Genomic DNA, 14,222 nt, shown 5'->3' on the forward strand with positions numbered 1-14,222 from the left:
TTTTTTTCTTTTGTTTTCAAGGAGCCAAACTGTTTTTAAGTGGTCTTGAGCAATAGATATAAAGGCTTTCAAAAAGCCTTTCACAGATTTTCTTTGGACACTGGATGCTCTTTCACTCATAAGTTTAGTCCTTTAACTCATTTTCATTTCATTGTTGTGTCTATACATTTATGTTTGCACATGTTTCAGTAGATTGATGCACCCATTTCCCATTGTCTTGAAAGAATGCAAAGAAATGAGGTGTAGCTCAAGACTTTTGCACAGCACTGCATAACTTACCTTCCCCTTGTTGTTCTCCCAGAGACACTGCTACCACTGCTAGCTTCAGCTCTTGCTTGTAATAGGCACCCAGTGCCTGTTTGTTTTTCAGCAGTTTCAGTCAGATTAATACCAGGGGACTCGGTAAAGGAGTAGCTGGGCCATGCTGTATATCAATAATCATGACTTAACCTTCTTACATTTTTATTTAACTAAACCCACTTGCTAATCTGAGCAAACCAGCCAACTCTGGTATGTCTCTCATAAGAGTTGTGCTTTTTTGAGTATTATTATCTTCTTTAATACTTTTTGAGTGCCTCTTCACTTCTCAATCAACTCTGAGCCACGTGTGGACATTATGATTAACCTAATGTTAAAACAACATATGAAATATTCTGATATAGAAGGTAAATAAATATATAGTGGCTAGGTGTGCAAATACTTTTGATCCCAGGTATTTAAAGGGTGTCCAGAAAATATAACATATGCTTAATTTTCAGTTTCACCAATTTCAATAATTCACAGGCAAGTATTTAAGGATTTTAAAATTACGCATATTCAAGGCAGTTATATAAATAAAAACTACCGTTATTCTTGTATTGTATTATTTATTCTTTAATTATTAGAAAACATATATATATATATGTTTTCTTATCTATGGGGTTATTTTGTAGTGAAAGCGTTTCAGTTCCTAAACCTGAACCACACTTTTTCAACTTTCTCCACAAAACTGACCAAACCAGCCCCGAAAAATCACGTGGTTTCTGAGGTTTGCGTCTGGCTTTTTTTTCTCTCTGTGGGGGAGCGAGCACCCTTTGAAGAATTGCGCATGCGCGACAGTATTTAATCTCCCTTGCGAGTTTACGTTCAACACCTTTTGGCAGCAAAGTCTTAGCAAAGAACTTTCAAAAGTATTATTCGGCATATCTTAGCACTTGGAGTTAAATTCAGGCGATGCTTTCTTGCCGCATGTGTTTTGGAGCGAAAATTAGTTTTGGGGCTCGGGTTGGTTGCAAAGGTACTTACTGGAGCTAGTTCCGCCTTGCTCTCTCCCCTGTGATGGACAACAGCGACAAGTGTCAAAAGTAAGAAGGGTTCAATCAAACAGAACAAAAACGGAAAAATCACCAGCCTTTTGGATAAATACCACCTAGGCTGACCGAGTACGGGAAAAGGTGAGTCACCGTTGTACAACACATTGTATCGGTCTTTAGGAGCTTGAGCAACAACTGTAAGCTAATTTACATTAGCTAGCAAAGCTAATGCTACAGTAGGAGGACAGTAACCACCTGTTGCTGGCTCTTACTTAACTTTAGTTAGCAGCAGCCAGGGATTAGCTTTTGTACAGGTGCTGCTGTGATACGTTTCTGTTTCATGGGAACATACCCAACTTTTGGTTGCTCAGGGTGGAAAGAGAAAATGAAATGGAAGACAGAAAACAACGTAAAGGAATGTGTATCGAAATAGTTTCACAGGACCTTTCCCCCAATTAGCTTCTGTTATGTAGTTTCCTGTACCTGCCTGGCCTTTACTGTACACGTAACGTTGGCTAGGGCGATGCCAAATAGCTGAAAATAACCTTCTAATAGTTTCTTTCAATGCTTCTTACATGTCGTTCTCAGTGCAGACAGCAACTACTACACAATTAGCATATCCTGTGTTTTTTGTATTTTTTTTTTTTTTTGCCTTTTGAATAACTTAAAAGAGATCTTAAGAAAGAAGATCAAGCGTTCTGAGTTATTACATCGCATTATACTAATGTCGAAATGGGCCCTGTTGGTCTAGGCCATTTGATTTCCAGAGAAGTGCATTCCATTCACATATCGGTCTACATGCCTTGACAGGCACCCGGTGCCTTTAGACCTGTTTGAAAACAGTAATACGCCCTGTAGGAGCCACAGTTTGTTTTTGTGCTAGACAGGCAGCTGTGCATTGTCCTGTTGTTGGGATATGCATTCAGATGGATGTTGTGGTTTTTTGCATTTGACCAGGACCACACTCACTGAACAAGCATACGAGAAAAATTCCATAAAAGTCAGACTACCTAAAGGTATGTAACACTATGAAGTGACGTTGAGAGACTTTATAGGATAGGACTTTTTGAAGGTACATATTTTTCAAATGGTGGGAAAAGGGATAACCACCTAATTGTTTGCCATGATTGATCTTTTGGCAGATAATCAACTATCAGTTTTGTCACAGTTGAATTTGTCACTAAATTTTAAAAGTTGGCTTTATAGAACTGTAATCCCTTTTTAATTTTGCCCTCTCCCCACCTTCTTGTAATTAATGCAGAGCAAGAAAAAGCTAGAGAATATATATATATGAAAATATATATAAAAAAGCTTTATATATTTTTTTCTCATGCTGTGAGAGATATTGTCGAGCCTTAAAAAATTGCGTGCAAGTGTAAAACAGGGTAGTTTTGTAAACAGTTGCACATAAGGGTTAGTGGAATATAAATAGCTCAAATGTGATTATTTTAATGTTGTGGAGCTGTGGGACTTAAATTCGAATGCATGTGGCACCATGATGAAAGTGTTTCACTGAGAGCTACGCAGTTACTCATAGCTTCATTTAGTGATTGCCAGGCCTGCACAATAAAGGCAGCACAATGGCTGATTGTGCGCCTCTCAGCTCTGCACAACCCTGACCCTTTTTCCATGAGCTGAGAGTGAGCTAATTGGGAGCTTACAGTGAACAAACACGATTGTGTGAGGGGGAAAAATAAAAAATAAAACTTTACGAACTGCCAGTGCAGTACAACCGCAGCATTTCAGCTAAAGACAGACTTTTCGAAGGAATCTCGCATTACTAAAAGTGCTAACAAAAACATGAAATGACATTTAAAAGAAATGATTCAAAAAAACATATTTCATTATGCAATGGTTTGCAAGTTTTTAACATAATCTGCCATCATTAAACATTGCTTTAGTTCCATTAAATCAGAGTCAGGTCGACATTTAACAAAGTATGTTGACAGCTTGAAGTGCTAACTTTATTTTTAAGGTATATTCTTGGACCTGGTTTAAATTCATGAGAGTAATCACTGTGGATTGGGTGTGTGGAGCTGTGAGAGTCTCATGATGTGCATTTTATGAAAAGTGACAACCAAATTAGATAAAAGTCTAAGTGGCTCAAGGAGTAATCTTTTTTGTTGAAGAAGGATAATTGACACATTGAAAAAAGGTCATGCTCTTGCCTAGAGCTGGGCGATATGAGATTTTTTCATATCACGATATGTTTTTTTCATTTCAGGCGATAACGATATCTATCACGATATAAGCCAAATAACTATATTTGTAAGATTTAAATGTGCCGTTGCTCACAAGTAAAATGTGAAATAATCAGCAGCTTGTTTTTATTTAAATATTTATTTCCCATAATAAGTTCAACAGGGTAGATGTACTTAAGGAACATGAGACTTTTTCAGATAAATAAAGGCAAATATTGCAAACTACACAAAAGGCAGCCGCTAAAGCATTTAAGTTTCAAAATAGAACAAACGAAACAGACTAAATTGTCAATTCCACTTAGAAACAAAATATTAATTCTAAAAATAAATCTTAGTTTGTTTTACAGAATAACAGACAAAACTGACTAACTTTTGTCAATATCAAATAAACTGAGAACTAAAAGGAAATTCTCAATCTCTCCTTGTTGTATAGCTGAGCTATACAACAAACAGTTTTAACAGTTACTTTAGTCTGACAAAAGCCGAATGACGAATTAGCGCTTCCAGTCAGAGACTGAGGCTACGTCCACACGTACACGGGTATTTTTGAAAACGGAGATTTTCCGTTTTCGTTTTAAAAAATAATCCCGTCCACACATAAAGGCAGAAATGAAGGAAAACGCTGCTATGAACATGCCAAAGCAGCAGGTGGCGCTAGATTCCTAACCGTGCAGAAATGTTGGCCAATCAGAAGTCTAGAAGCCTCGGTGGGAAAAAGTAAACAAAGCTGCGGCATAGAAGCAGAACCGAGTCGTATGTGTGGAGGGACAGTAACTGTGTGTATATGTAAGCATTTAAACACTGCAGAGAGTAGAATTAACAGTAACAGTATTGTAGAAATTCATTTCACCGAAACAATAACGTGGCGCACAGTGTGACGCATGCACCAGTTTATTGTATTTCCAGACTTGCTTTCGGCACAATTTACAGTGCACGCTACTCTGTTTTTTGTCAGACTTGAAATAGCCGAAATACCTTCACACTACGGAACTTCTATGGCTCTTCCGTTCGACAATCTCTCCGGCATTGGAACCATCATCTGTTTTCTCTTCGGTCACGCTTGATTGATTTTTCTAGTCGGCACACTCATTTCCTCCATTACGCGCTGGCTCCATTACCCGCTGGCTGCTTCCCAAACAAACACGTGCGGCTTGGCACTTGTGCTGTACGTAACAAGTCACGCGACGTGACGCTGCGGCTGTGATTGGTTCGGCTCTGCGCTACTTAGTTTGGATTGGCTGACCTTTTTTTAAAAAAATTTTTTAATTTTAAGAGGACAAGAGCGGCGAGGTCTATCGCGATAGCTTAATTTCTCTATCGAGTAAAAGTTATATCGCGATACATATCGTTATCGTTCTATCGCCCAGCTCTACTCTTGCCTAAAACACATTAAAAAAACCAAAAAAAACCCAAAAAGACAAAAGTGGAAATTTTTGCTGAATTTGAGATCATTTCAGGTGTTTGGAGATTAAAAACTACAGTAAACAAGAGGACAATAATATTTTGTTACGATACATTTGATATGATATATTTCAATGGTTCCTTCAAAGTATAAACACAATCCTTCCAGAATCAAACTTTTCCACTCAGCAACCATCTTTGTGAGGCCTTCAGGTCATTGTTTTCTGCAGTTATTTTGAAGCTTGTTTCCAAAGAAATTTTCAAATGGGTCTGGCCGGCATGTCTTTGGAGGATGCTTGAAACGTCTGTTATGAAGGAAAAGTCCTTCAAAATTTATGACTAATTGGCACAAAGAAGCTCCATAAAATTACTTGTGTAGTCACATCTGATGGAAAACTGTGAAAGTTCTACAAATTTGCTCCAAAATAAATATGTTTAAAAACAAACAAACTCAGAACCCTAAAGTTACATTTTTGCTTCACATGGATTTTTTTTTTGTATAATTACATTTTCATTGGCACCTGGCATTAGCAAAATGTCTGTGTTGCTAAATAAATGCCATGCTAATGAATTGCTACTGCAAATAAAAAGTACACTTACTTTTCTACTTAAACTTTATTATTTATAAGTAAATTATCTACTCTTAGGATCTATTAACAGAGTGTAATATTTGGGCTAAATATTGTAGATGAAGTATTTAACAATCTGCATATTTTTCTTTTCCTTAGTTGAACTGCCACTTTTTGGTAGTTGTAATGTTTCCACAGAGTAGCAGTGAAGTATGGCTTTAAAATAAACTCCTTTCAGGTTTTGTTCCACAAATGTTTCTGTTCTCAGGTAAAAATAATTGTTAGCCTTAATTAACATGTTATCATTACCTGGAGAGGCCTGAGCCATGTCGCCACGTCACAGCTCTGGTTTTGGTCACATGTTGTTTTGTTGTTTCTGCTCTCTTTACTTTATCCTCGATTAAAATGTTTCAAAAAAATTCATATCGCACTTGAGATTAGGTAGCTCTAGCATACCACTTAACACTAACTATCTTGGTAAGGGCTGTACACAGTATTATCTAAATTAACTTCACTGGTCACTGGAATATAAAAACTGCATATACAGAATCACCAGTAAAAATGTTTTTCAATGAAACCTGATTTTAAAGTCTGCTGACTTTTCCACAAAAATAGTTTCAAAACGCTTTTTTTCTCCCCCTGAAAGTCATGCGACTATAATACTTTTGTGGCATTATCCCCCAGATTTAAATACAAGATTTTTTGAATACCATGCTTCAGAAAAAATCTGCTTTTCACAGAAATGTGAGGACATAACTTTGTTCCTATTACCAGACCTGAAAATCTAGCTGCTGTTTAAGTTGTGTGATGTGGGTTTAAGTCACAGAGCTAACATGGAAGCACTAACTGAAAACCAAGGTAAATCAGAGGCTGGGCTATCACCTATTCAACCTTTGGTTGTTCTGTAAAGCAGTGACAGGATTGTGTGCGTGTGTTTGCACATGTTCACGTGGTGTCCCAAGGCCTCAGTCCACTGGCTCAGCTGTTCTGGTTTTCACACTCTTGTACATGCACATAAACTGGTGCACATTAACTCACCTCTGTGTTTGCTGTGCTGCCAGCCGGCACCAGTGCTCAGAGGATATTTGAGAGCAGAATTGGGTTGCAATGGTGCTGAACTTGATCTAGTGAATTATTTGTGAGTGTAACTGTGTATCAGTTTCTTTCTTTACTCATCAGTTGGAAATAAGCCTTTATCTATTTATTATTGCTTATCAGGAAGAAAGTAATAAAACTATGCATCGGTATTGGGTCAGATTGAACAGATTTATTAGTAATTATAAAAATATTATCATTAGGCAAGCAGGACCTATTTTTATATGCCATTTGCACGCATTCTTACTATTAACAGTGTGCATCTATTTATATAGTGGATGTCAGTGTTTTGAGTTAGTGCACTGTTGCGGATGTTTGGCATTTTGGGGAATACCTAGGAGTTACATGTTTAAGTAAACATATGCTTAAGAGAAGTGGAATAGCTGAAGTGAAGTACAGCGCAGCTACAGCTGTTGAGCATGTAGGCCAAGACTTGTCAAACCAGTTGGACTGAACCAAAATGGTTGAGGCAGAGGGGTTGGACAGTTGCTGAACTCAAACTCAAAGTTCAAAAGCGGAGTTGGTGCTCTTGTTTCAGTGTGAGGTAATGAGTGTTTTATCGTAAATGAGCAACTTGTTTTCCTTTTTTCATCAGTGGTGTTTGGGGGGGGATCTCTGCTACAGTCCAAGGAAATGGCACAAACTAAAACTGTATCTCATAAACTGCTTACTCAGCAGGTTTTCAAAGCAGCTCATCTACAAGGAAGTTCACTTTTTGTGTCTTGCCTTATGTTCCTGAATGTTTGTATACTTGACAGGATCATTTTGCTGCTGAGGTTTTCCCCATTGGAACCAGAAGTCAGAAAAGGAAAAACTTCAAGGTCGCTGTTTCTGGGGGAGCATTTTATTGATAATCAATGACCTTCAGTCAAAGTAAGTTGACTCATAATGGCATTTTAAAATACAAATCTCATACAGATAACAATTATTGGCTTATTGTGCATTTTCTTCATCATGACTGCAGCTGAATTCACATAGAACATCCTGTGCTTCATCAAAAGAAAAGTAAAGAAAAGGTCTAATTCTCGCCTACCTACACTCACTCTTTTATTTTGTAATGTACACATTGTTCAGTCACACGGGCGGGGTTATACCAGTTTGTTCGCAGGAGACTTTTGACATTCCAAAGTGCAGCATGATACTGCTGTTAGGACCCACCTCTGTTGATGTCACCATGTAGCCGCACCCACTGTTTCTGACCAACTGGCAAGCGGAGCAATGCTGTGAATAGCTCCTGTGATGCTCCCTGGGAGAGAAAACACACACTGTCAGTTTGTCAATGTCAGCTGCTTGTTTGACCTTGTCATCTGGAACTTAACTATGATCAGTCACCAATCCACCCAGCTGCTTGGTCTTAAAGCAACATGACATTAAGAACAGTGATTTGCTAGCCTGGGGACGACGATGTTGCCATTAGTCCCTTGAAAGCAGTTTAATTACTTTTTGATTTTGAATTATGATGTGTCAGCCATGTTTGAACATTAACGAGAAATGTCAAAAAAACAGAAGATATTTATATATATTTTTTTAAGACTTAATGTTCAGTGTGAGTCTGAACAATGATCCTATAATATTTAGTCGGCTGTTTGATAGTTTGGTGTTAATGAGATTTAAGTAGAGCTTGTTCACATTTTTTGCACAGATACATTTTTGTGGTAACTCATACAGGGTTTAAATAAACCTCCGGAAGATTTTTGTGAAATGCATATTGGCATAACATGCTTCACCCGACAGGCCAGCTTAACAAGTGAACTGTATATAGGTCTGTATATAGGCATAGTTTTCATCAACATCCCTTTCTTTTCTGAAGAAAGCAAGACGATGACTAAATAAATTCAAGAGGAAAATGTTCTAGTGAAACAAGCTCCAATTGGATTTAAGTTGTGTAGAGAGGCGGGCCAGGTTTGGAAGTGAGCCAATCAGAATTAACCTCCTTGTGCAGCAAGGTTAGGCTTGCAATTTGACGTGTCTGTGACAAAAACAGGATGGGAGGGGGGGAGAAGCTCCCATGCTCTCTGTCTTCATAAGAAAACAGGAAGAGAAGAGTGGACATATGGACACATTCACATTTGATATCAAGGAAAATAAGACACTTTATAAGCCATGTGGCACAACTTTTACCGGTAAAAACACGACAAACACTTTATATTTTACTCAACTGTGATAATGTTATGATTTTTAGCCAAATTAAAACGGGGCTCAATCTAAAAGGGTTACAATGCCTAAAATAGGACTAACACAAAATGACGTTTTAGTCAAAAGACTGCCACTAAAACAAAATCAAAATTTGCTGTCAGAACAAACACTGATACGGATTAACTACACATTTAGCTTTCGGCTACATTTAGCAAGCTATTTTTATTCTGATTTATTTTGTAGCTATTATACTTTAGAGAGCATTAAAAATATATTCAGCTTTTTAAACTTTATTTACATTTAAAATATATTTATTTTTTAGAACTTATTCAGCTGCTTTCTTTTACAGAATTGTAGTTGTTGTATTTCATTAGGGTCTTTCAGGTTGGAGTAGTTCAGCTTGCCACTTTTATTAAGCTATTTAGTTTTTTGTGAGTTGATTACTGTGTTTAGCTGCTGTTGTATTTCTGTAGGAATTTCATATCTGCCTTTAGGGATAAATAAGGAGCATAAGTGCATTTTATTGTTTGGAATTGCAGTTGGACAGTATAGAAAAATAAATAGCTTGCTGGGACCACAAATGAACAGACTTTGGTAGAATGTAAAGAAATGACAACAAATGTTGGGACACCTGTTTGTATTTTGTATGACGTTTTAAAAAAAAAAAAAAAGACCAAAAAACATGGCACGAGATATCAGAATATACCATTTTTAAATCACAAAGTATCAGTATTATGATCGGTCTTACAAATCTCACATTGGTCAGGCTGTATACATTTGCTCCTATTATGGCAGTATGCTGTAGTGATGTCTGCAATGATGTCATTAGTTTTTCAGACTATACTCACAGCTCAAGTGTTATTGCAGTAATCTTATACCTTATGTAACTTTTAGTTGGCACTTCATCAGCTTCCTCTTAAACAGAACGATTTATAAATGCTTGTATGCTTTCAGCTTTATGGTTGGATTGTCTCCGGTGGTCCTCATGATTGAAAATGTTAGTGATTGTTTTTATTACACCCTTTGTTTTACATGTAAAACTTTGAAGTTATATGGCATCAGTTGCATTGCATTTTGAAAACTGCCCCCAGTATGCCTTCTTAACCCTTTAGAGCCGGTCAGAGCGGACACGCTCCATTTTGCGTAACTATTTTTAAATCCCGGTAGCACTGCAACCACGTAAGCTAGCGCAATAATTTTTTTTACATATGAAACCGGAGGAGTTGTACTTACATCTTATGTCATCAGCTTGTCCTAGGTCACAGTTTCCTTCCACATATAGCTTTGCAAAAACTGCATAAAAAGCGCTTGCAGCAACAAAAACATAATATTCCAGAAACACGCTTTGCCGATCCGATCAGCTGTTTGTAACACTTCCTATGTCCATCAGCGTGAACTGTCGCATGTCCGCCATGAGCGGCCCGAAACCGGAAGTGACGTCATTTCGCGGAAATGTAGTTTTTTACGATTAGGGCCTTATGAGCCTATACTGGTGTTTTTAAAAGTTATGTTTGACTTTATGACTTTCTGTGTCATTTCTGGGATGCTTAGGACTCATATTGCACTGCTGGAAATAGTTTATTTTGATGCACATGCTGCTTTTTTGCAAATTTGCATTATAATATTTATTTTCGTTTTCCCTGCAGTATATGAAAATTGGTGTATTTCAAAAATAAAACTATGAAGACACTTAAAATAAATTTCCTGTGGTGGGAAACTAGTTTGTGCAACTTTTTTGTATTTACAGTTTTGAGGGATAAGCCTCTTAAATTTCTCTAACTAGAAATATAAGTTAAAAAAACAAACGATTTTCAATTTTTTTGTAGTTTATTGCACTTTTTTGCAATTTATGTAATTACTATGCACTTAATGCAGACATATCATTAAAATTTGAGCTATAATGGTTGTATTGATGTATAGCAACTTGAAATGCTCTCAAAAATGGCTCCACAGCATGTAAAAATATAAAATAAGCTCTGGCGGACTTGGTTCTATGGTAGGTCTTAAAGGGTTAAATTATACTTGAGATTATGAACTCAGTGTCTCACTCTGTCACACAGTAACAGTTTTTGCTTGGTTATCTCAAAGTGCTTATGTGAAGTAAAGAATTCCAGATAACTTCTCAGCAACGGAGAAAGAAAAGCATTTTATGTCAAAGACTATTTAGTGAGCATTTTAATTTTTTATATATGTGCCTTAGTTCCTGGGAGAGTGTGCACTCCCTTTCTCTGCAACACTACAACTGCCTGATACTCTCTTAATGGGGACTTTTTTTGTGCCTTTTAGGCTTTTAGAATTGATCTGAAGTCAGTGTTTGAGCTAATTAATGCCCTATGTTGTCTTGGCTAAAAGGAGAGCTTTTGTTTAGCTTCAGTGTTCTCCCCATTAGCTGCAGAGAACATCTAATCCAGGGGTAGGCAACTCCAGCCCTCGAGTGCCGGTGTCCTGCAGGTTTTAGATGTGTCCTTGATCACAACACAGCCGACTCAAATGGCTAAATTACCTCCTCAACATATCTTGAAGTTCTCCAGAGGCCTGGGAATTAACTAATGATTTGATTCAGGTGTGTTGACACAGGGTGATGTCTAAAACCTGCAGGACACCGGCACTTGAGGCCTGGAGTTGCCTACCCCTGATCTAATCTATACGAGCAAACATGTGGCGGTTTCACTGACTGCTCTCACCTTGGTGTTTTTGGTTTTTTTTTTTTTTTTTTTTTTTTTTTTGTCGGTTTGCCCACCCCCCCCCCCCCCCCCCCCCCACCCCCCCACTAAACAATGGTTTTATTTGTTTTGGGGATTGATATTTCAACAAATAGGATATTGTTTCATTTTAGTTTTTTTCTGAATCTCTTAAAACATTTTAAACAAGAAATAAAAGTTATAAAGTCTAACATATTTTTAATGTTTGTGAAAGAAGTAACTGGAACATCTTATAACAAATAAATCTGTTATACTTGTTTAAAATGAATATTAAATGCTTAATACTTGTTTCAGGAGCTGTTGACTGCTGAGTTTGCACAGTGATGGAAAATCATGGTAAGAAAACCAAATTTTATGTTACGATTAAATATTTTATTTGTTTGACTAGATTAATTTGTGTGGAAAAGGTTTACAACAAACACAAAGAGAAGCTTCTGTAGTTTAACAGAAATGCCATCTGATAATATGAGGATGCCCATATAGGGACTGTCCTTGTGACGCATAGCTCCATTTATCAGTACAGCTATCTGATTGGCTCATACCCAGAAGACACACCCGTAGGTGAGTCGAGCTGCTGGTTTCACTCACTGCAGTGTGGCCTTGTGTCTATTTTCACTACTGATCGTTTCACCCTGTAGACGTCTTAGTATCACCATCCCATTCATTTAGCCCTGAGGATCTTTTGTTCTAGACTGAATCGTTATTCATCTGTGAAAACATAGCTGGGATGGCTGTGCAGTCTGAATATAGTTGTGAGTAAACTTTTTTTGTCTATCACGTTGATGGTAAACGCTGTTTACCTTCCTTCAAACAAGAATGTGTTTTCTGTACTTTCAGTATATCTTGTGTTTAAGTTTTAGAACATTTGTGGCCATATTCTAAGAATTAATCTCATATTACTTTAATTCATTGAAGTGCCACAATAGGGCAGAGCATAGCTGTATGTATGGCCCAGATAACTGGGCCATGGTGGAGAAGATTAAGGAAGCTCGATCTACTCATCCCTGCCTGGCACTGTGGCCAAGCAGTAAAAATAAACTGCACTTCCTCCTCAGGTCTGCTCTAAAAGTGATGCTATTGAGAAACTGACAGGCTCACATGTTTTTATGTTTCGATCCGCAGAGCTCTTTCATCATGATGAATCATTCTACATGTTTGTGTTTTGGGGTTGTCATTGTGACAGCAGTGTGGGTTTTTCTTTTGAGTAATTGAGTTAATATTTTCACAATTTTCAAGCTGCTTGAAAACCCAGAGTGCTTGTCTCCATCTGCCACTGTGCTTCTGAAAGAGTGGGAAGTATTTAAGTACCATGATAGTACTCTACAGTAATTGCCAAAGGTGTTATCATCCTGTTTGTTTTGTTAGCACAACAATCCTTGAAATCCTAACTACTGTCCTTGTACCAATAAGCCCACTTGTGTTTGTGCATTCCACGCATTCCTGCGTCAGAGTTGTGTTGCTGCATTTTGACTGTAGAGGGCGCTACCGTGTGGGCCACATTTTGAAGTCAGCTTCTTTTGGAGTTTTTATGTCCTTTAAACATACGGATTGTTCTCTCGCTCCTCTTCACTTTAAATATTTCTTGAAAAACCTCAAGTTTAAGCTTGCTATATACAGTACAATGGAAGTAGCATGCTATTATTCCAGTGCTGTTTTAACTTTTCTTATCTCCCTGTCCTCAATCCTTTAACATTATGTTTGGGTTTTTAAAATCATGAACATGTTGTTACAGTAGACTCCTCTGTTCTTTGAGTAGACTTCGAACGACTTCTGCCAACTAAACTGTTTCTGAGTCACAGTAGAAAAAATGAACATGCTTTTTTTGTAATGTTTATCTGTCGGCTTGAAAGAGGGAACTCTACTAACTCTCACACAATGTGTAATTCAGTCATGCTTCCCCATCTGGCACTTATGAGGACAGATGTGAGAGTAATGTCCTTAGACAGCATTTACTGGATTTTAATAAGAGGTGTAGCATATTAAGTAAGAAGCAAGTGCGAACTCTACATTGGGCTGTTTTTTTTCCCCTGTAACCAGCTTTGATTAATTTGAAACAAAAACATTTGCACTAGGGAGCTATTGGTGTGAAGCGGAGTTTCACATCATTGCTTTAACGGACAATCCACAGGGAGTTACTGGACACCTGCACTGTGCCATTTCCTCTGCTCTGCCACTGAGCTCCACCTTGGCTCAGCTCACCTTCCACTTCTCAAGTTACCTCACCCTGCAGATCCCGCCCCCTTGCCCTTAAGGCAGTAATGTTTTGTCACTCTGTAAATTGGTAGAAGTGGGTGGTCCCATTGCGTTTGAAATCCCTCTATCCTTGATGTCTGATCCGGCCAAGCTTCAGAGATCTCCTGCTTCGAACTTTGCCCTCAAAAAATCAGTTCTAAGGAATGAAAGGCACTCCAGACTGCTGGATTATCTTATTGGTGTACCTTATTTATGAAGTCAGTGCTCCAAGAAGGGAGGGACCAAAGAACTGAGTGAGTGTGTTTGTGTTTTAAAGTGAGAGAGAAGGAGGGAGGGAGGGTGTGAGAGAGAAATAACATAAGCTGAAGGGAGGGCAAAGACTGTAGAGACTGAACGACGCAAGTGAGCAGTCAAGACAGTGTTGAGTTACAGGAGCTCTGTCTGTTTGGAGGAGAGCGAGGTGGCTTTAGTCTTACTTCTGCTGCCGCTGGCCTCAGGAGAGGCAGCGCCTGGCAGCCCAGGAGGGACAGAAGCCATAGTATGGGACACAGTGCTAGCAGCGAAACTGTGGCCCAGCAACAAGCCCAACACAACACGGGTGAGTCCAAGGCCAGACGCTCAGCACTTAACAGC

General features: G+C 38.2%; 1 protein-coding gene across 11 annotated transcripts in view; it reads left to right on the top strand.

Annotated features, from left to right (window-relative positions):
* Positions 1 to 1,068: 1,068 nt before the first annotated feature.
* Positions 1,069 to 14,222, top strand: part of phactr4a (phosphatase and actin regulator 4a) — a 39,002-nt gene continuing 25,848 nt past the window's right edge. For 5 of the 11 annotated variants that reach the window (XM_026155834.2, XM_026155835.2, XM_026155843.2 and 2 more), the window contains exon 1: positions 13,889 to 14,187. In XM_026155834.2, coding sequence (XP_026011619.2) covers positions 14,130 to 14,187 — 58 coding nt within the window. In that variant the 5' untranslated portion in view covers positions 13,889 to 14,129. Of the gene's footprint in view, positions 1,434 to 2,155; positions 2,309 to 7,316; positions 7,432 to 11,690; positions 11,733 to 12,008; positions 12,149 to 13,888; positions 14,188 to 14,222 lie in introns of those variants that run through there. The other 6 variants (XM_026155839.2, XM_080296213.1, XM_026155837.2 and 3 more) reach the window with 6 other exon arrangements.

This window comes from Astatotilapia calliptera, chromosome 22, assembly GCF_964374335.1.
Source record: "Astatotilapia calliptera chromosome 22, fAstCal68.1, whole genome shotgun sequence".
In the NCBI taxonomy this organism is placed as follows: domain Eukaryota; kingdom Metazoa; phylum Chordata; class Actinopteri; order Cichliformes; family Cichlidae; genus Astatotilapia; species Astatotilapia calliptera.